The sequence below is a fragment of the Castor canadensis genome, chromosome 11 (assembly GCF_047511655.1).
Source record: "Castor canadensis chromosome 11, mCasCan1.hap1v2, whole genome shotgun sequence".
In the NCBI taxonomy this organism is placed as follows: Eukaryota; Metazoa; Chordata; class Mammalia; order Rodentia; family Castoridae; genus Castor; species Castor canadensis.
The window spans coordinates 44,214,716-44,237,577 of NC_133396.1; the positions used below are offsets into that span (position 1 = coordinate 44,214,716).

Consider the following 22,862-nt stretch of genomic DNA (forward strand, 5'->3'; position numbering starts at 1 on the left):
CAGAGTTTGTTCAGCTCTTCCCTATTGTTGGGTTGTATCCATTTTTTTTTATATTATAAAAGCACTGTTATGCATGTCTTCATACAACTGCTTTTTTTTCTCCCCTTGGGGGATAGTTCCTCAAGTAGAATTTCTAGGTCACAACGTTTGAATCATTTTACCCTGATTGTTGCATGCTGCTCCAGTACCTTCCACGAGACTTGATCTGCTTTCTCTCCAACCCTATAGCCCAGACAACAGAAGATTTTGTCATTTTAATTTATTTTTGTTTATTTAATAGACATGTTAATAGTACCTTCAAGTTATTTAATTCCCACTCTTTCATTGCTAGTGAGACTGAGCATAGTTCCATGTAAGGATTTATAGTCTGCTTTTCCTTGTGTGTAAATTGTTCATCTCTTCTGACATCTTATCAAGAGAAACGTGGGGGCTGATCTTATATATTTCTATCAAGCCTTTACATACAAGTGTAGTATATTTTTCTTGGTTAAATCTGCTATTTTTTCCTTTAAGGGAGCTGCCCAGTTGTGAGGCAGACACTATCCTGTCTCATGTGGAATGGGGGTGACATAGAGTTTAGAGGATCTTTAGGCTCTAGGATGATTTTTTTTTTTTTAAGGGGGAAAAAAACCTGTCAGATGTCACCCCTCTCTGGGCTTCTATTTTCAGAGGAAAGGAAGGGCTAGCCTGAGAGGGAAGCTAGTTGCTAAGGCTACCCTGGGGGATTCACTGTGGAATGAGAAGCTTTGGTGGGGGCTTCAGGGGGTCACTTTGCTGAGGCTGGGTAGCTCCCTGTAGTCAGATGGGCTTCCTGGACACTATTTACTCCCACTCACTGTATGGCCATGAAAAAGATAGCAAAATATTGAAATCAAAATCATCATTGCAAGCTCCAACTAGTCTCAGTATAGCAGAGTGGTTAAAGGAATGATTTCTGGAGGAGACAGATTTGGGTGCTATCGCAGCATCTAGCTAAATCAGGTATATGATGATGGGCACGTTATGACCTCTATAGGGCTTCTGTCTTTCACTGTTAAGTGGTGTTTCAGTGATGGCTATGTAGAAAACTACCCTCAACACTTAGTAGCTGAAAACTACCATTTTATTCTACCTTAAGATTGTGTGTGTGTGTGTGTGTGTGACTGGGGTTTGAACTCAGGGCTTCAAGCTTGCAAAGAAGGCACTCTACTGCTTGAGCCACATCTCTGGTTTATTTTGTTCTTTAACTTACGATTTTGTGGGTCAGAAATTCAGATGGGGCTTGTTGAGTTATTCTTCTGTAATATGTGACACTGCCTGGGTCACTCAGTGATATTTAGTAGGTGACTAGGCTGGACTGGCTTCCCTCTGACGTTTGACTCTGTATAGTGTGGGAGGGCCTCTTCACCTTGTCTCTCTCTTAGTGTGGTTGGACTTCCAACATGGTGGGTCAAGGTTCCAAGAGCAAGTGTTTCAAGACAGAAAGTGGAAGCTGCCAGTGTCTGACGACCTAGCCCAAAAAGAGCTACAGTGGAGTTCCCATCATGTTCTATTGGTTAAGCAGTCACAGAGCATGTGATGGGAGGAGAGACAAAGAACTTGGAACCCTCTTTAATCTGTCAAAAGTGGGGATAAAAATACTCCTAGGGCTGTGAGGATTCAGTGAGATAATGTACTCAGAGGCAGATTTGCCATGAAGCCAATGAAACTTCAACTGTGGGGCTCCCTAACTGAATGGTCTCTTCTAAGTCCAGGCACCAAAATTTTGTATGTGTAATTCTTCCTTTGCTTCTCTTTTTTTTTTTTTTTGGTGCTGTGGATTGAACCCAGGATCTGAAGCATGCTAAGCATGTACTCTACCACCAAGTTACATCCCAGGCCTTCTTTTCCTTTTTCTTAAAGAGGACCCTCAAACTGTAGATGAATTAGGACCTACAAACACTGACTGTGTTCCCAGTGCCTGTATAACAGTATGTATGTAGCATACCTCCTGGGACAGAGGGATTCCACTCAGGGCCCCTCCCTGTGCTAGGCTGGTACCTGGTTCCCTCTGTGCCTGAGAAGAGGGCTCCTCCTTTCATTCTACCCTTTCCTTCTTTTCAGGATCATTTATTCTTGTTTTTTTCCAACATGAAAGTTAAAGTTATGCTGAGAATAATTTCATAATCACAAAACTGCCCTCCCAATTGGCCCTGGCATCTACCCCCTGACCTCGCACACACTAGGGAGTGGGCTTTACCCTGGGCATCCTGCCAAGTTCTTAGCTGGCCCTGTAGACTCGCTAAAGGAAATCAGGCTGAAGAGAGGAAAACCAGCAGGGGAAGCAGCATTCCCAGTGCCCAGCTTGGTCTAGGCGGCATTGAAATTCCAGGGCCGAAGTCCTGAGACAAAGATCATAATGAGACAGGAAGGTGGCATAGGAAGGAGCCCATTTGCATGACAATAATTGAGCCAAGAATAGAAATCTAGAGGGATGCAAGGGTGAGGCTGGCAGCTGAGCTGGGCTAAACCTCACAAATCAGTCTACCCAGCTCTGCTGTGCAGGGGAGGCGGAGGCTGAGCCCTGTGCCAGAATTTGGGGGAGGGAGGGAGGGAGAAGGACACAGCCCCAGGGGATTGTGGGAACACTAGCCAAGCTGGACTTTGCCTTCTTTATCCTTCTGCATCCTGGAACTGCCTGTTTTCTCCTTTGTGGGCTCTGTGGCTGCAGGGCTAAGTGGGCATCATGGCTGCTCAGAAAGATCTCTGGGATGCCATTGTGATTGGGGCAGGCATCCAGGGCTGCTTCACTGCATACCACCTGGCCAAACACAGGAAGAGGGTCCTCCTGCTGGAGCAGGTACTGTGTCCCTTCTGCCTGACCCCCCCTTAAGGACTGTCCTTCTCTCTTCCCCTAGGGAGGCCTTTCCAGAATTAGCAGGCTATGGGGCAGAAGTCAAATGTTCTGAATTGTCACAAATCCTACAATTTGTAGCTTTGCTGCTTGATGTGTTTCATGACAATTCAAGTAAGTTCCACTCTCCCTCAAACTCATGTAGGGTTTCTAGGTGTATTTCTTTTACTGCCTCTCAGTTCCTGCCTTTCACCAAGAAGTATCTCAGGCCCTATTCTTTTCATTTTTGTTACCCTGTCTTTTCTGTGCCTAACTGGTTGATCCAGTCCAGAAAAATAATCAGTTCTGCTCTGGGAAACTGCAAGTAAAAATAATTTTGCCTAGATGTATTAATAAGCCTAAGAGGTGAAATTCTTCCCTGCATTTTCCCAGCCTTTCCTCTCAGAACCCAGCAGAAGCTTCTGGTTTTTTTTTTTCTGCCACCTCCCAGTAATAGCAGCCTCCTTACTTGATACATAAGAGATATGACTCAGGTCCTGCTTTTCTTTGAAGGAAAAGTGACCCCATGGTACTCATCTACAGTGACCACTTCATATGCAGGTGGCCCACTTCATATTTGCAGGGTCCTTCAGAGGCCCACGCAGCCTACCATGCAAAGATTTCTACTTGAGAGGGTTCCCCCTTTCTATTTTGCTTGTAACTCTGCAGGCTGGTTATGGTTTGCTCTTCTTGGTAATGAGCTGGAATAGTTAGAAATCTTCTTAATTTCTCTATCAGGTTGCTCAAAGCCCAAGGGATTCCTGGTTCATCCTCTCAGGAAAGTCTCCATCTTTTGCTAAATCCCAAAGTAGTTCCCTTATCCGAAGTAATCTTAAACCACAGAGAAATAAATAGTTAGCATTGTTTTCCTTGTCCATAAAATGAGGGAGCTAGATTAGAATAATCCAGAAATTTCTTCTGCTTCTCTATGAGTCTAAGTGGGGTGAGATTGCAGAGAGATGATTAAAGATTAGCTAGCAAAGGGACTTGTGAATGCAAGTGATGTTTGCCAAAAGGAGGCCTAGGTTAGTGCTACTGAGAAACTTCTAGCTTGATCACCAAGTTAATAACTGGAGAGAATACAGAGAGAGTTTGTTGGAATATTTGAAGAACAAATGGCTTCTGGTTGATAGCCCACATGAGATAACTTCTAAACTGGGTTGCAGCAAAAGGGGCAATGATTTCCATTGTCTTTCTTGTTCCCGACTTCTAGTTCTTTCTACCACACTCCCGAGGAAGCTCCCATGGACAGAGCCGCATTATCAGAAAGGCATACCCTGAAGACTTCTACACGAAGATGATGGATGAGTGCTATCGGATATGGGCCCAGGTGGAGCACGAGACTGGAACCCAACTGCACAGGTGGGCAGGAGAGAAATTCCTTGAATCGAGCTCCATACCTGGAGGTGCTGTTAATGTGTGAAGAGGCACAGTGTGAACACTTGAAATGCAATGGGAGGGACCTAAGACCAAGGAAGATGGAGATACTCTGCTCACTGTCATTATCACCCCACAGGTGCAGCTGGCTCCTGCCAGCTTGGGTTCCAGGACTAGGTTAGACCCTGTGTCCAAGGCTATCAGAGGAGTTGGAGAGACCCCGTGGGCAGATACTCAGGGCTGGTCAGGCCTGCATGGAGCCTTCTGAGTTTGAATCTGCATCTCTGTGGGGCCCTCTTTTAGGGCTGGGGTTGAAATGGAGGAGGTGGCTTGAATCAAATAATCTGCTTCAAGTAGATAGGTCCTTTCATTTATGTAGACCTGGATTCAAACAGTAGCCTGGAAGGAGTTTTATTTTCCTTTGCTTTATTATCCATTGCAGCCATCAGTCAGCCATTCAGTCAGGCCCCAGCAGCAGCAGCAGCTCAGGACAGTGAATTTTATACCACTATAGACAGAAGTGATGTCCAGCCAAGTTATTACAGCTACTGTGCATGTGAATCCAGCCATTAGTTTCACAACTAGTTGTCCTTGAGTGGTTACTTAGTAAGTGTACGTAGTTCTAGAGTGTGCCTGCTTACAGGTGATGAGCTCACCTTGTCTTACAGGTGGTCATGGTATTTGTTTTGCCTTTTTTTTTGTTGTTGTTGTTGTTGCAATACTGGGAACTGTACTCAGGGCTACCACTTGCTAAGCAAGCACTCTACATTTGAGCCATGCCCTCAGTCCTTTTGTTTTAGTTATTTTTCAGATAGGGTCTCATGCTTTTGCCTGGGCCAACCTCAGATCTCAGTCCTCCTACCTCTACCTCTCAGTAGCTGGATTATGAGTTTGCACCACCATGCCCAGCTTGCTTGCATTCTTGATCCTTTGTATTCCTACTAGTATCCCAAGTTTTCACGCTGGGGCCTCACCCTCCTTAGAGAACCTATAAATCCATTTCACCCTGTTTTAATACAACCTCCTGTTGGAATAAAGTGGGGGTGCTCCTCAGGCCAGACTGCCTGCCAGGGAGTGCGCCTGAAGCTATCTCTCTGTTGGCCCTGGTTATCTCTCCAGCACTTTGGACTCCTTGGACTCCAGGATCACTAACCTTTCAAGCACTCTTGGGGAAGGAGGGAGAAAACCTGTGATGCAATGGCAGCTTTAACCACCCCCTGCCTCCCCTCTCACCTCCTTGCTACTCTTAACTGAACTTCCTTTACATAACCCTGGCTCTACCCTACAGGGTAGCTGTTATTTTAATGGCCAGGAACCAAGAGGTTACTGTTCTGTTGCGAAAACACCATTAACTTAAGAACAAAGTGAAATCCATTATGCAAATATAGCCAGGGCAGCTAATTAAGGATTTATTCAGAGGCAGCTAATGCACCCAGCACCCAAATAAAGGAGCATGTCTCGCTGAGGGGTGGCCTGGCAAAGGGACCCTTCTCTGGCAGTCAGCTGTGAATACTGCTGAGTGCCTTGTGGTAGAAGTGCCTGAGGCCTTCAGGGCCACACTTCTTTCCAGCAGATGACTGAAGATTTTATGGAGTCTTTCAGAGAGGAGAAAATTCCAAGAAATGGACAGCTTGGGTTCGACTTTGTGCCCTATCTCTTACCAGCTGTGTGATCTTGGCATCTCTGTGACACTTTTTTTTCCCCCCATAGGGCTCTGTAAAGATTAAATTATAGTCTTTTAAAATATTTGATGTAGTGCTTAGCACTTTTCAATAACTGGTAGTTCCTTCCATCTATTCTGGGTCAGTCATATCCTGGGTCCACGGATGAAGGAGGAAGAGCTGGAGGAAACAAAAGGGATGTGGCAACTACAGATGTGACAAGAATGTCTGCAGAAGAGAGGAAAAGGGATACTTGGGCAAAGATTCTCATAATTTCACAAACTTCCTCTTTGGTTGGGCACTGGTGGCTCATGCCTGCAATCCTAGCTACTACTTGGGAGGCTGAGATTGGGAGGATCATGGTTTGAGAGGCCAGCAAAGGCAAATAGTTTGTGAGATCTCATCTCCAAAATAAGCAGAGCAAAAAATGGACTCGGGGTATGGCTCAAATGGCAGAGCTCCTGCTTTGCAAGCACCAAGTCCTGAGTTCAAACCCTAGTTCCACTAAAAAAACAAACTAACCAAAAAAATCCTTCTCTTTGGCCAGAGGTCAGGAATTTGGAAGGACTTTGGAACCAGTTGGGCCTGGTTCTAAAAATCAGCTCTTACACACTTATCTGGGTAGTTTGGAGGAAGATGTTTAACCTCTTGTGAGAGTTTTCTAACCTAAAAAGTAGGGGTAATAACATCTATTTCATGGGGCCATTGTGAGGATAAGTGTGTAATGGGTTTAGAATAGTCCCTGGAAAATGATCACCACCTCCATCTAGTTAGCACTCATAATAAGGACCTAAGAGCAATTCTAAGGACTTGACACAGATTGAGCATCCCTAATCTGAAAATCTGAAGTCCAAATGCTCCAAGACTGGAGGTGTGGCTCAAGTGATAGAGCGCTTGCCTAACAAGCAGGACATCCTAAATTCAATCCCCAGTGACTGGTGGGGGGAAGAAAGGCAAAATACTCCAAAATTTGAAACTTTTTGCAGTTTAAAACAACAGAAATTTCTTTTCTTTCAGTGTAGAAGTCTGAAGTCCAGAGATGTCAGATGGGTTGGTTGCTTCTTGGGGCCTTGAGGGAGAATCTGTTTCATGACATTCTTCTAGCTTCTGGCTGCTGCCAGCAATCCTTAGCATTGCTTCCTTGGCTTGTGGCAGCTTAATTCCATTCTCTGCTTCCATCATTACATGACATTCCCTTTGTCTTTGTCTCTTCTCTGGTAAAGATTAAAGCCAATGACCTCCAAAATCTGAAACTTTTTGAGCACTGGTATGACACCACAAGTGAAAAATTTCACACCTAACCTCATGTGACAGGTCACAGTCAAAAGGGAGGCATGCTAAAAACATTGTATAAAATATAGGAAACAAATGAATTTGAGGTTTAGAGTTGGGTCCTATCCCTAAAATATCTCATTACGTATATTCAAATATTCTCAAATCCAAAGAAATCAGAAACACTTCTAGTCCAAACATTTCAGACAAGGCAAACTTACTCTGTATCTGAATACACTCATTTAATTTTTCCCACAATCTTATGAGAGGGTACTACTGAGTGGTCAGAGATTTTTCTTTTAGAGACAAGGTCTTATTGCATTGCCTAGGCTGGCCTCAAACTCCTGGGCTCTTGTGACTACAGGTACCCTGCCCCCTTCCCCAGTGGAATAGTCAGGGCCTTAATGCTTTAATGTAAGTTGCAAAATTACTGTACTCTTAGTCTAGAACAGAGGTCAGCAAACTTTTTCTGTAAGTTTGCAACTTAGTAAGTATTTTAGGCTTTATCGGGCCAAATGGTCTCTGTTGCAACTATTCAATTCTGCCATTGTAGTGTGAAAGCAGCCACAGACAAGATGTAAATAAATGAACCTGGATATGTTCCAATAAAACCATATTTCTGGACACTGCAATTTGAATTTCATATAATCTTTATCTCTCTTAAAATGTTATTCTTCTTTTGAGTTTTGTAATCAATCATTTAAAAATATAAGAAATATCTTGGCCTGTGGGTCAGATAAAAATAGACAGAAAGTCGGATTTGGTCCCTGGGTCACAGTTTGGTGGCTCCTGCTCTACAAAACACCACAAAACTGGTTACATGGCTTGTCTCCAAATAAGCTCATGCCTAAATCATCCCAGGTCAAAAGACTACTACTGTACTGTACATTTAAGGACAGGGAAATATCACAACCCATATAAAAGACTGTTCGGCTATCTCACAGCCCCAATTATGATAAATGAAGAGTGATGTGAACGTGCTTTAAAGACCTTTAAAGTGCTATAGAGTGCTAAGTATTATTACAGTTGTTATTCTTTCATTAACAAGTCCTTTCTTATGGCTACCTTAATTTATTTAGGCACCTAAATTTCTTGGTTCTTTTACTGAGTAGGAACACATTACTGATACTTCCCATTCTCAGAATGGTATCTGAATTAGCTCTCTACCTTTGGGCAAAATGCCATTCAAATTGCATTAGCTTTTGCTGTTAATTTTGCTTCTCTAAATGATTCATCATCTTTGTGGTTCTAACTTTTCTCTAGATTCTTCTAGAAGTACCAGCACAATACCATTTGTGATAGAAATGAGTATACTTAATGCCATTCGATGATTTAAAAAAAAAAGAAACAAGAAAAACAAAAGCTTTAAGAGTTGGTAGTGAAGGTGGTTGTCCAATTCTTGTTATTCTGTTCTGCTGCTTCCTGTGACAGCGAATACTAAGCATGGGTGGGCTCAGAATATTTGCATATATTCTGGGAACAGACAATGACACATGTGTCAGATCACAAGGTCTGAATCTTTTGTGATGTGTACAGCCAGGATGCTGATACCAACAGCAAAACCCAGCTCTGTGGCTCATCTCTTTCCTGCCCCGCCTTCTCCCTTTGAGTCTTACTACCCAGCTCCTGACCCAGGCTGCCCCTGCTTCGCTGACAATATCAGACAAGATCACAGCCGTAGGCAGTACAGCTGCTGGCAGAACCTGGTGGCCCCCTCCACAGCTGCTGCTTCCTGTGTCTGAGAAGTGTCTGGCTTGTCAGCCACATCCCCTCCCTGGAGCAGTCTTTGTTAACCAATTCCACCTCGGCCCACTGAGCAGAAGATAAAACACAGAGAGCTCCTCCAAAACCAACAAAGACAGCAGCCATTACCAAGTCCCTTCCCCAAGGTGACTCTCAGAGCTGGCTTGCCTGGCACTTTGAACAAAGCTAGGGGAAGCGGGGAGCCTGGGATGTGAGATGGCAAATGCAGGGTGAGCTGTCTGCCCTTCCCAGCCAAGTCCTCCAAGGACCCCTCCTGCACCCTGCCCCATTCTAGTAACTGGTGGAAATCTCTGATCAGTTCTCAGCTCCTTCCATCACATGGGCTACAAGAGGAGTCAACAAGACCCTGGGGAGGAATCGCCAATGACTTCTTCCAGCACTGGATCAAAATCAGGTTGGGAGGAAGGCATAGTTCATACCAAATGCTGATGGGCATTCTGGGAAGTGCTAGCTGCAAATTTTTAGGGTTCTTTGGCAACCCAGCACTGGCTTCAAGCTCCATTTCTAGACCAGCCCTGGGCCATTTTTCCCCCCTACAGATGCATTTGTCCCTTCTCACCCTTCTCCTTCCCAAACTTTGTAGCATGTGTCCGAGAAGAAAAAAGAGGAGGGTTTGGAGAGGCCCGGAGCACAGGGGTGAGAAATTGATGCAGAATGAGTAGTCTATTTATTGGGATCTAGGAAAAGCCATTAAGAAAATAAGCACTTAAATGATTTTCAATCTGCCCATGGAAGTCATCTGTCTTCATACTGGGGGGAAAAGGCTCGTTCTCCGATCCTGGTTTTGATTGACTGATTTCCAATTCTCTGAGCATTTCCCATAGGAGCCTCTCACCTATCTCCCATAATGACAGGCCTTTGCATTTCCAGGCAGTGTTTTACATTTATTTCCGATTTGCTCATAATGGTCAAAAATCTCTCTCCAATCCAAGGCATTTCTCCAGCAGTGCACGGCTTCCCTCAGGCCAAATAGCTCAGCTGTGATCCACAGAAAATGAGAATTTCCCAAACACATCTTCGGACTAGGGGAGGGTCCAGCATCACAAATTCAGATGGAAAATTTCCCACTGTTAGATCAATATCTGGGCTAAGAAATAAATGCCATAGGGGCAGAGAGCTGGAGCAAAATGATTACAATCGGCACAATTACATTCACCGGCAGAATCAGTGCACTGATTACTCCTAGGGCTGGGAAGCTCCCGCTTCACCCACCGCAGGACAGCTTGGGAATTAGAACATCACTCAGCATTTCATAATTCGACAGATTTGCCCGTTGTCTTGGCATGAGTTCATTTTCCCCATACGGTAAGTCCCTGCAAGAGGAGTTCTTGTTTCAAGGAAAGAAGGAAGGAAGGGAGTTGGAAAGAATGACAGCAGGAGGGAAGGAAGGATAGAAAAGGGGGAAGTAAATCTTACAGTGTATGAGAGACCGAGGGTGCATCTGCAGGCAAGGGTTAGAATATTCTGCCGTAGAGTTTCTGGGGCCAAAGATCTGACATTAGGTCTGTTTAGGTGAGATGGAAGATAGGTCTTTCCCAGAATCCTACCCAGTCAGGACCCTATCAGTTTTCAACAAACAAAAAAACCCCACAAGAACACACACCTAGGGTTGTGGGTATAACTCAGTAGTAGAGTGCTTGTCTAGCACGCTCATGTCCCTGGGTTTAATCCTCAGCACCACAAAACAAAATAAAAAACACCTGGGTAACTTTTTTGTTGTTGTGATGGCGGTGCTGGAGATTGAATCCAGGGATTTGAGTGTGCAAGGCAAGGCAAGTGCTCTACCACTGAGCTATATCCTGAACCCCTTGGGTGATTTCCTAATTATGTAGTTGACCAAGAAATCTACTAGGCAAGATTTCATTACCTGAAAACCAATCTGAAGTCCTATTGGGGGCCACAGAGAAGAGCCAGTCTTCTGGTTGGGTATTCTGCAGTGACTCTCCTCTGCCGAGCTTTGAAGAGGCAGAGCTGGCATCGCTGTCTTACTAGTGGTGAGTGCTGGGGAGGCGGGGGCCGTGGCAAATGGATTGGGCACGCTGCGCAGCTCTGTGTACTGACACCGGCCCCCGGGCCTGCTGTGTCCCTACCCCCTCCCAATCTTCTCTTTAATTCCCCCAACCAGATAATGTGGGATTTGGAAGCATGTAATATCCATGAGACTCCATTATAGGCTATTACCAGCTTTATACGCAGCACCTGGGGGACGCACCAGGCTGCTGCTGGTCAGTGTGGCTGCTGAAGCCTAGAGGGACCACAGGAATGGTCCTAAGGGCCAGAGAGACCCTTCCTTTGCTTAGACAGCAAGCTCTGGTCTCTTGTGACAGAGAGGCAGGAAGCATTAAAGAGAAATTGCATTCTCTCTCTTATGGAGTAAGAGGGATGAAGGGAGGCATAGGGAAGAACAAAATCAGAGAATCACTGAATTTATTGCTGGAGCCCTAATACCACCTACTTGTGATGAATATGCCCTTGGCATTGTGGGTGGAACAGCCTTGAGAACAGCAGGTTCAGCATCCCTGACCCTGCCCACTCACTGTGAGTGGCAGCCCCAGACATTGTGACAACTACAAAAATGGCACACACTATTTCCACTTGCCTTGGAATGTGTGTGTGTGTGGGGGGGGTGACCAACCTGGGGCAGAATCACCCAATAGTCCAATGTGGTGTTACAGAGGAGGACTTAGGGCCCTGAGAAGTGAGTCACAGGTCAAGGTCACACAAAGATTAGAAGCAGAGGCAGAATTCCCAATTTAGGACCTGTTCCATAAAGCAGCCTCTAAGACGGAAGCGAGAGATAGACAAACACATAGGAAGGGACAAAATGGCATATGACAAGAAAAGGGAAAAGGAACAGTGGGCTGGTGATAGTGCAATACAGAACCCAGGGATCAACACAGTGAGTGGGCCAGAGGAGGGAGAAAGGGGAAGAAATTTTGTCAAACTGATTCAACCCTTATTACTTTCAAGGTTTGGGAGATGGGAAGGACTTAGGATTTCTGCTCTCAAGGGCAGCATGGAAGGACAAGCAAACCAATAGCAAGCACCAAGGGTGAACTTGGGAATGGGCTGGAGACCAGCTGGACTCTTATCTGGAATCTAGATGACCTCACCCATTCTCTGAATGGGAGGCCATGACTCCCCTCAACCTGGGACCCTTGCTACTGCTAAAGAATGAAAGCAAATGGTCAGGGCCCTGACACATATCTTTACTCACATGTCCTTGTTTTTTTTTTATTTTTTATTTTTCTTTCTTTCTTTTTTTAAGCAGGCCAACTGAACTCCTATTGTTGGGACTGAAGGAGAATATAGAATTAAAGACAATCCAGGCAACTCTGTCCAGGCAGGGGATAGAACACCAGTGTCTTTCATCTGAGGAGCTGAAGCAATGTTTCCCAAATATTCGGTTCACCAGGGGAGAAGTGGGGCTCTTGGATAAGACGGGTGGCATCCTCTACGCAGATAAGACCCTAAGAGCCCTCCAGGTGATGCTGCACAGCATGGGGGCAATACTGTGCTCTGTTCTGGGATCTTTGAGTCCCCTATCAGCCAGCCATGGCCCCTCTGCAGGATGAGGGCCTTTGCCCTGCTGGCTTTGGTCTTGATCTTTGAGGCAGGGCAATCTTATACACCCTGCTGGCTTTGTCAATCGTGGAGTAGTGGGGAGGTCTAGATTCTGCACTCTTTTGTCTGCCCTAAGCAAAGGACTCTTTGTCTACCAGGGCAAACCACATGCACAGTGAATTTATCTTTTCCTCTCTTTCCTTTCAGGATGCAATTTGCCAGCTAGGAGGCACAGTGTGTGATGGACAGAAGGTGGTGGCGATAAGACCAGGGCTACCAGTCCTGGTGAAAACCACCTCTAGGAGCTACCAAGCCAAGAGCTTGATCATCACAGCAGGTCCTTGGACCAACATGCTTCTCAGTTCCCTGGGAATTGAGTTACCACTCCAGGTAGAGGGAACTGGACACCTGAGAGTCATGGCTCAACTCTGAGTCTTGGATCTAGCACTTGCTAGTTGGTGACCTTGGGCAAATTAATTCACTCCCCCCCATCTCAGTTTTATTAATGTTGAGAATAGTAGCTACCTCAGAATGTTAGAGAATTAAATTATCAGTGTGTATAGAGCCCTTAGGAGATAGCCTGGCTTACAGTAAGCACTGAATAAATATGAGTATTATCAACTATGAAAAAGAGAGAGAAGTAGGGCTGGGGTAGAGCTATGGGAGAAAACTTAGAATGGTTGCATCACAAAGTACAAAAACAAGTAAAAACAAGACTGGATGTATGAAAGAGATATAAGACCCCAGAAGCCCTTTTATTCCCCACTTTTCTCTTCTGCCTCAAGGTTCTGCGGATCAACGTGTGTTACTGGCGAGAAAAGGTCCCTGGGAGCTACAGTGCATCCCAGGCCTTTCCGTGCTTCATAGGCCTGGATCAGGCTCCTCACCACATCTATGGGTTGCCTGCAGGAGAGTACCCAGGACTGGTAAAGGTGAGTGGAAAAGCTGAGAAGGCTCCCAGGTGCCCATACAGATCAGGGCCAGCTGCTTTAACTTGTCCTTCCCAGACCCCCCAGGTCCCAGTGGGCTGCAGCAGGAGTCCACCATTCACTTTTGACTCCCAGCTGCCCTAAGGCCCAGCCAAGGGCATCTTTCTTTTGCAAACATGGGGTGGGTACAGGGACCATGCAAAAGCAACAAACAGCATCTGGACTGGGGAAGGCTGGGATGATGAATGAAGACATCTCGTACCAAGCCTGCCCCTTGCTGGTGGGTGTGCACAGAAGGCCTGCTTTAACTACCCACACTTCTGTGATGGGCATCAGGTCTGCTATCACCATGGCAATAATGTGGACCCTGAGGAGCGGGACTGCCCCACAGTTTCTTCAGACATCCAAGACATTCAGATCCTGTGCTGTTTTATCAGAGACCATTTTCCTGACCTGAGACCTGAGCCTGACATCACAGAGTGTTGTATGTACACGGTAAGGAGGCTGGTACCCTTACTAGGCTGGGCTAACTCTGCAGATCAAGGGAAGGAACAGACCTCACGCTGGCCAAGCCTGACTCATTTGACCCCTGACATAGGAGGTGACCTTAAACAAGCATGCTAATTTCTGTGGATTGGTTCATATCCATAAGAGAGGAGCCCGTTAGGGATTTTTCATATTCTTTTTTCATTAAACAACAAGGCTTATGCCTGGCAGTCCTTCACTGTATTTCCCAGAAGAGCTCTAAAAGATTTTTTGGCAAGATGCTTCAGTTGAGCAGGCCTATGGGACAAAGAGAAGAGACAGATGTCATCAGGGCCTGAAGCATCTTGGCTAAAGTTAGTTTATAAAGATGAACTGAGCCCCTACTGTGTTCTTAGCTCAGTAAGGGGAGAGACAGATGGACAAATGAGAAATTCTGGCACAATCAGATGGGGTACTGGCCTGCAGGAAGTATGCCTGTGTCCCATTCCATTTTTTCTAGAAAGAAATCCGCCCAATCCTTCCCATCAGAGTCTGTAGTTCCTCTTCCTCCTACCCTCAAAAGACACGTGTGACTGTTTCTTTTTAGAATACCCCTGACAAGCACTTTATTCTTGATCGCCACCCGAAGTATGACAACATTGTCATTGGTGCTGGATTCTCTGGTGAGCCCAGGGAGGGGGGAAAGGGGTGACTTTAAGCTGACCTACCTTAGTGCCAGGCAAAATGGCATTTTGCATACTCAGCTGCTCTAAGATGTACCAAAGCCTCAACTTTGGGTATATAAGGAGGCTGGAGAGTCAGAAAAGGGTACCCATAGTGGGAGGCAATTTCTGGCTTTGGGATGTGACCAAGAGGAGAGGTAGCCCTGTCTGGATAAGTAGGGAACTTCTTGAGAGCTCAGCTTCTCTGTCCCTGAAGATGAATGGCTATATACTGTCCTTCTCCTAGGACATGGATTCAAGCTGGCCCCTGTTGTGGGGAAGATCCTGTGTGAATTAAGCATGAAATTAACACCATCCTATGACCTGGAACCTTTTCGAATCAGCCGCTTCTCTGGCCGGGGCAAAGCCCACCTTTGATCTCTGGCCAGAAGCCTCCCTTCTGTGCACAGGAGTCATCTTCTGGAAGAATTCTTAGAAGGATGACATGGCCCTGAGATGTGTCCTTTTCTCCAGCTTCTCTTGACTCTTCTATAAACACCAAATGAGTCTACTACCCTTCTTTCCCTGGTCAACTACCCAATTTCAGTTCCTTTTTTGCTTCCAGAAAACCAGATATTCATCATGGCAGAGTAGCAAAGAACTTTGAAACAGATGTGTTAGTAGAGAGAGGGTACTAGGACTGACTTAGGAGATCAAAGCACTTGCTAAAATTCTCTTCACATTTAACGAACTTGGGTAGATCTGACTAAATCCACCCAGGGGAGGGTAAAAAAAGATCATCCCTTATAAATCACTAGAAACCCTTGTGGTTTCTTTTTCTTAAAACTAGAGCCATCTTCCACCACCAGTTCCCATAAAAATCTTATCTTCACTGCACAGTTAATGTTTGTTGGAAAAGATTTGTTGAAAAACCAAGTAAATAAATAGCTACATTGCATAAATGTCTGTGATGGGCTTTCTTTTCCATTGACCTTATTTCTTACAGGCTCTCATTATCTCAATTAGCACCACAGAATCTGTTATCCCAGGAGTTCATTGAGTCTTGATCCCTTGGATCTGCTGCACCCCCCTCCTCTATTTTTGTGTCTCATCCTCATCTCTCTGGATCTGTAAAGATGCTCAGCTCCCCAGTCTCTCATTAAGGTGTATTGTCAGGTCCTTATGAAGATGGAGCTGTTATACCAGAAAGAAAGAGAGAGATACACTTGCTTAGAAACCCTGTTCAATGTTTGAATGTTAAATGTGCCATTTTATTATCATTAGGATTGCTCCCACTTAATGAAACAGCATTAGCACTGAGTCGGCTGGCCTCCTTGCACTAATTGCTTTGGATGAGAACGGGCTCATAACCACCCCAGGGTAGGTGAAGGGTAAAGGGTATAAACAGGGACTCAGGAAAGGCTGATGCACTCAGATGACACCCAGTGAGAAGGACTTCCAGATCAAGCCAGTTCTACCCCAGAGAACAGGATTTTAAATGCTCTGGGGAGAGAAAATCTGGGACTGGGTGGGATGAATATGTTAGGAGGAATCACTGAGTGGGGAAGGTGGGCAATAAGAGTGAGGCAATTACTCTTCAATTGCCTCAGTCCTTAAGCCTAGGCACACCTATCAGCACTGATTTCTCCAGTGAGTTATAAAAGCCAGTTGATTCTGTCAATTCCATGTCAAGTTTGCTTTTGGGTTGATCTCAGGTAGTTCCCCAAACCTTAGCCTCTGTAAAATGGGAATAATAGTACTGACTATAGGGGTGTGTGTGGATCAAATAAGACCATTCATTCATTCATTCATTCATTCAACAAATATTTATTTAGCCTCTACTATGTGTCAGGTATTGTGCTAGGTACTGTGGATACACAAGTAAACAAAACAGATTAAAAAAAAAAAATCCCTGCCGGGTGCTGGTGGCTCACCTCTGTAATCCTAGCTACTCAGGAGGCAGAGATCAGGAGGATCTTGGTTCAAAGCCAGCCTGGGTAAATAGTCTGTGAGACCCTATCTCAAAAAAAACCCATCACAAAAAAAAAAAACAAAACAAAAAGGCTGGTGAAGTGGCTCAAGGTGAAGGCCCAAAAGCCCCAGTACTGAAAAAAAAAAAAAAAAAAAAGCCTGTTCTAAAACAGTATGGTGGGTCTTCAAATAATGAAAAATAGAATCACCATATAATCTGGCAGTTCCATTTCTGGGTATACACCTAAAAGAATTGAAAGTAGGGTCTCGAAAAGATATTTATACACCTATGTTTAGAGCAGCATTACTCACAATAGTCAAGAGGTGGAAAGAACCCAGATGTCCAGTGGCAGGTGAACAGATAAATAAAATGTAGTATGTACATACCATGGAATAGAAATCAGCCTTAGAAAGGAATAAAATCCTGACATACACAACATGGATGAAACAAGGACACTATGTGCTAAGTGAGATAAACTAGTCACAAAAAGACCACTACCTTACGACTCTACTCACATGAGTCCAGTAGTCAAATTCATAGAGAGCAGGATCAGAATGGTTGTTGTCAGGGGCTGGGAGGAGGAGGAAATGGGAGTCTGTTTATGTGTACAGAGCTTCAATTTTGCCAGATGCAAATAGTTCTGGAGATCAGTTGCACAGCAATGTGAATGCACTTAACGCTATCGAATTACCCACCTAAAAATGTCTGAGATGGTAAATTTTGCGTTATGTATATTCCACCACAATTTTTTAAAATTTCTGTTTTTATAGAGTTTGCAGCCCAGTGAGAAGACATGTAATCAATACATGTCATTAAATTATCTCATATACGAGAAGGTGATAAGCACTTTGGGAGAAACAGAGCAAGGGAGGACAGTGAAGTCTGGGGGAGAATTTGACCTTTGCAATGGTGACCAGTGTGGACCTTGTTGAGGAGGGAGTCAAGAGAGCCGTGTTGATAACGGGAAGTACACAAAAGAATGCTGAGTTATACATCAAGGTATTGTGTTATTATTGAGGGGAACAGAGAAACGGGGTGCAGAGAGGAATCAGCATGTGATCCATTAGTTCTCCAACTGATGGAGTCAGGGAGAAAGGATGTTAGGAATGTCCCCTCTGGCTCCACTGCTGCCTGTGGTTCTCTCTGTCTCTTCTCTCCTAGCCTCCTCCCCCCCCAGCCAGCTGCAGCTACCCTTCCAAAATATCCAGCCTTATTCAGCTTATTGGTGACAGCTAAAGGAGGAGACCAGTGTCTCACAGAGGCAGAGAAAGGACAAGTGGGGGATGCTACCAAGCCCTGCCTGAGCTGGTTAAGGCAAGAGAGCCTTGTGTGTGCTAGAAAAGAGTAGAAGGAGGGCAGGTGTGCGGGGAAGGATGGGAGCAAAGAATAGAGCAAGACAAAGAATCGGGTAAAAAGAGATTGGCAATGTATAGACCAAAAAAGGCAGGCAGGAAGGACTTCCAGGGGTGTCACAAACACCTTGGAAGTTTGCCCGAATGGGAGGAAGTGAGCATTTCATAGTTGGGGTGGGGTGGGATCACAGAGGGGAGAGAAGATAAAGGGAGTAGTGGATGGGCAAAGAAGAAAGCAAAAGTCAGTGCAGAAAGGGTTGGAGGACAATGCCAGGACTTTGGAAATATTGAAGAATTTGCCCAAACAGATCAAATGGCACCATCTCACAGCTTCCCTTCTGCCTGAATGTGGCCAACAACCCCCTCTCAGGCAGCCCCTACATATCTTCAAGATGGAAGAAAATCAAAATTAATCAGGCAGGCGAAAAGAGACCTCTGAAAGGGCAGCTAGGGTCTGCACAGGCTGCAGGGGCGAGATAAGGGCAATGAAGAGAAAGAGGCTGGGGAGGTTGCCAACCAGACTAAGGAAAACAGAGGCAGGCTAAAAATAGAACTAGGGGTGGGAAGGAAGGAGAGCCAGGCCAGAAGAGGAGGGAGAACCCAGGCAACGCATGCCATCGCAACTCTGACCCAATTCTTCATCTCTCAGCCTCACCAAACTGACAAATGAGGGCTTGGTGGGGAAATAGAGACTGACTGGTGTGGAGGGGAGAGAGTCACAGGAAAGTAATTGGGTCTTAGGAGCTAGGCAATTGTGGAGCACAAATCCGTATCCGTGCTGGGAAAAAGAGGAGATAAATGGCGTGGTCAGTCCTAGTTCAACTCTCAGCAGAGTTTGGTATCCCAGAACAGGTTTAAGAGCTTAAGGGATTGGTGTGAGTTGAACTTGGGAGAGGTTCAACTGTCTAGAAAGGCAAGAGGCAACTAGGAAGAGCCAGCTTGGAGACAGCAGGCTGGAAAGTGACTGGAGGCCTGTATTTATTTCACTTTTCTTTTTGGCTTTGTGCTTGCTAGACAAGCACTCTACTTACCACTTGAGCCCTACCCCTAGCCTTGTGCCTTCTCTTCTAACCCTACCCCTAGTTCTTGATTGGACCTGGCCTCAGACTGCAGATCCTCCTACATATTCCACCTGCTTAAGTGGGCTTGTTGGTTGAGATAGGGGACTCACTAACTTTTTGTCTGCATTGGCCTCAATCCTCAATCCTCCTGATTTCTGTCTCCCAAATAGCTAGGATTATAGGCAAAAGCCACCACACCTGGCTGTATTTCACTTCTTAGGGAGAGTGATTTGGTTATTTCTGTGGTGGGCTTTTAGGCAGCAAAAAGGAGTTAGGTTAGACTTCAGGACATTCATCCCTGATATATGAGACGTTAAAATATGTATATGTGTACTGCTAGAGTAGTCTTTCTTTGGAAATCTTAAACATTGAAAACTCCTTCTATTTGGTCCTGTATAGAGCTATCTGAGCTCGGGCTTTCCAGGAAAACATCCAAAGACAGCTGGTTGGAGAGGGGTTCTAGGATTCTAGGGGTAGGGTTGGAAGAGAAGGTACAAGGTGAGCTGCAATTGCCAGCCCCAGGGAGGCAGCAGGGACAAGGGGCAGGATTCCAACATGCAGAACCCAATGGCATTTACATAACTTTGAATAATGAATAAGCCCAGCTCTGGGGTTCCTACTCAGCACTGCTCATCTGCATCTTTATTAAGCTTTATAAATGATTCAGCTTCCCACCCCTTCCCCCAGCTCTGCCCAGCCTGCCCCAAGCATCAGGGTAGTTGATTGCTCATTATTTTAGACTAGATTTGTTTCACCAACATTCAGTGAGGCATGGAGTGGGGGACACAGGAGGGAGGAATGAATCCAAAAGGCAAGTGGAGTGCAGGGATAGGGAACTGTACAGAAATGGCCTTGGGATGGCAGGTTTACAGCTGGCTCTGAGCAGGGCTCACAGCAAGGGAAGTGGGCATACTTAACTAACATGATCCTGGGGTCAATGTCATAAGGAGAGAATGGTTTCTTAGGTTCCTCAAAATGTGCTGGGTTCAAATCCCACTCACATCCTGGTTTCCCTTACAACTGCTGCCAAGCCCCCAGCAGGCCCCCTGCTCAGCTCTACCTCTGCATGCAGTCACGTAAGCAGCCAAACCAGTATAGCCCACAGGGGAGTTCTCACTTTTTCCTGAGGCAGGAATTTTTCTATTTTCATGGAAAAAAAAAAAATCTGCTAAGCTTGCAAGGCAAGAACAAGCACCCAGCATATTAGAGGAGAAAGAGACAGGAGCAGGCACACATGGTGTGTGATTTTGGAGGGAAAAGGAATGCTGTGTCCACTGAAAGCTGGGGAATGACTCAAAAGAGGCGCCACCCTCAGCTATCCCAGCCCAACCAGGACTGCCTGGTTGGATGGATGGAGCCCGGCAGAAGTATTTAACAAACTAGAAGTGGAGCTGTTGGCAGGAAACTCCTGGCATGGGAAAAGGTAGAGCAGTTCTCAACCCTGGCTGCACATTAAAACCACCTGGGGAGCTTTAAAAAATATGATACTTGGGCCCCACCCAAGACTAGTTAATTCTGAATTCCTGAGAGAGAAGGCCATAGGAAAGCCATAAGCACAGTATTTTTTTTTTTTGTTTAATTAAAACTCCTTGATCTCATTTAGATTCTGGTTTGAACAATCCAACTTTTACATGGATCTAAAATATAACATCTATATAATAAATATGTAAAATAAAAATATGTAATAAAACCTGGGAAGTTTAAACACGGACTGGATATTTAATATTAAGGAACTATTGATCAGTTTTTAAGTGTGATAAAAGTATTGTGATTATGCTTTTTTAAAGAGCCAATTTCTTTTCTTTGGAGGATCGATGTTAAAGTGGTTCCTGATGAAACACTATTAGATCTATCAGATTTGCGTTCAGCTTCAAAGTCAGCCAGCCCAGGGAATGGGAAAGTGAGCGGGGCGAGATGCACTATTGAGAACCAGTGAAGACGCTCCAAGGGTAAACAAGGTTCATTAGATTGCTCTTTTGACTTTATGTGTACAACCCAAACTGGCAGCAGTTTCTTGTGTGTTTCTGACACTCATCAGAGCCAGGGTTTAGGAGGACAGGGCCGTCACCACACCTCTGTGAGCAGAACCAGCTCTCCGAGCTGGGCCTGCATAACAGGGGAGGGCTCTGTCCTCTAATGTCCTGAGTCCCAGGCAGGGCCCACTTGGGGGCAAAAATAACTGGCAGTTAGAAATGGAACAGGGGGCCAGAGGGTTCTGTAGGTTTTGTCCCTGTGAGCATGATCTGTGAGCCCATCCAGCCTCTGGGGACTCATAACTCCCCATGCTTGGTGACCAGGCCTTGGGTCTGCATAGAGAGAAGCCACTTGCCTGAAGCACATACGACCGCTACTTTTCTCCCAAATCCTTGCTCTTCTCTCTCCCACTCCTTGTCTTCTCCGATGGGCACCCATGGGAAGCTGGAGCTTCCACTGCCCATCAGCACTGCTACCCTGGTTGTCACTCCCCTGAGTGGATCATTTGCCTCTGCCAAGGAACATTAGCCCAGCTGACTTTATCAGGGAGGGGAGGGGAGGCTGAACACAGTGCACAGAATCACAGGCACCTAGGCATCCACTGTCAATCAGGGAAGATGGTCCCTGGTTGCTGCCTGGGCTGTCTGAGCTGCTGAGAGATGCCCTCACATAGCTAGATCCTATTTGCATATCACTCCTTTAATGAGCAATCCAAGTGAATCCCAAATTCTCAGATCTGTACCATCTTGGACTGTTGGGTCTCCCCACCGTTGACTTGCTCATACACCAACCATTCCTATGTTCTTCACACCCTCCTGAGAAATAATTTTTTGCCCTGCCAAGGTGAATGCCCCTGAGCTGCCATAAAACTTAGCTCTGCCTTCCACCTAGCCCTGCCCTCAGCACCACCAGCTCAGGCCTCTTACTCCATTTTGGCTTAATCAGCCTTCTCCACTCCATTACCTTCCCGATGGCCTCTAGGGGCTGGGAGTGGGGGGGAGTTGGAGGGGGTCTGCTTAAGAGATTTTTGGAATCTGTGCCTGCGCATCACCCGCTGCCGTGAGTTATTTCAGCGCCGATGTTTGTCTCTAGCTGATTATTCCAGCCCGAGAACAGGTGGAGCAGCCTGCGGTGGCTTATTCGTCAGCCAAGGCCATCTGTTCCCAACAAGCTGAGATTTGTAGCTGATTTCTACTGGGGAGCAAGGGGTGGGGGTGGGGAAGAGAGATGAGATCACACTGAGCCCCAGGGGATTGACTTCTCTCAGACCTTCCAGGATGCCCAAAACCCCAGGCATCCCCTTCTGTACAGAAACCTTTTCATTTTCTCTGAGAAACTCCCTGGCCACTTGATTCAGTAATAGCACTTTTTCCTTAAGGGGATAAACCTTCTAAGGTGGAACCAGGTACTAGAAGCACAAATCTATCAGCCAGGCACAAAGTCTGGCCAGTGAGCTATGATCCCACTTAGAGATCTTAAAAAAAATAAGAAAAAAGTATAAAACCATGGCACAAGTATCCTAAATGACCTTCTCAACTCCAATATCAGTCCCTTTATTCACACAAATGTCCTCTCCCAAACTGGTGAGGGCTCTAAATTGTGTGGGAGACCCAGGTCTAGATTTTCTTCTCTCCCCACTCCTGCTCCTCTCCCCTAAATACCCTCTCAAATTCCACCCTCCAATCTGTTCCTCTTCCATCTTCCACTCTCTGCCTTGCCAGGAGAAGCCTGCTGCTTTAAGAACAGCTTTCCCTGAGTAAGGGATCTAAGCAGTTCCTAAGCAGCTTTGCTGCATGGTTTACCCCCCATGGCTACGATTTTTTTTGTGTGTGTGTGATACTAAGGTTTGAACTCAGGGCTTTGTGCTTGCTAGGCAGGCACTATACTACTTGAGCCATGCCTCCAGCTCTTTTTTCAGATAGGGTCTTGCTTTTTACCCAGGCCAGCCTGAGCCACAA

General features: G+C 45.7%; 1 protein-coding gene across 3 annotated transcripts; it reads left to right on the forward strand.

Moving 5' to 3' along the window:
• Positions 1-2,622: 2,622 nt before the first annotated feature.
• Positions 2,623-15,511, forward strand: Pipox (pipecolic acid and sarcosine oxidase). Of its 3 annotated transcripts, XM_074046497.1 has the most exons (9): positions 2,623-2,818; positions 4,065-4,213; positions 9,224-9,319; positions 12,194-12,410; positions 12,697-12,879; positions 13,275-13,421; positions 13,755-13,913; positions 14,491-14,566; positions 14,853-15,511. In XM_074046497.1, exons 1-9 carry the CDS (start codon positions 2,705-2,707, stop codon positions 14,981-14,983), a joined length of 1,272 nt encoding a protein of 423 aa, XP_073902598.1. In that variant the 5' UTR covers positions 2,623-2,704; the 3' UTR covers positions 14,984-15,511. The 3 variants fall into 3 exon arrangements, with proteins under 3 accessions (XP_073902598.1, XP_073902599.1, XP_020015355.1); XM_074046498.1 differs by lacking the exon at positions 9,224-9,319; XM_020159766.2 differs by lacking the exon at positions 9,224-9,319 and having other exon boundaries at positions 12,197-12,410.
• The last annotated feature ends 7,351 nt before the right edge of the window (positions 15,512-22,862 follow it).

Bases quoted from the DNA above. Each gene is read 5' to 3' on its own strand.
- Pipox (XM_074046497.1), top strand. From the start codon at position 2,705: ATGGCTGCTCAGAAAGATCTCTGGGATGCCATTGTGATTGGGGCAGGC. The intron at 2,819-4,064 runs GTACTGTGTCCC...CCCGACTTCTAG, and splicing joins GGGTCCTCCTGCTGGAGCAG to TTCTTTCTACCACACTCCCG. The intron at 9,320-12,193 runs GTTGGGAGGAAG...TCTTTTTTTAAG, and splicing joins CAGCACTGGATCAAAATCAG to CAGGCCAACTGAACTCCTAT.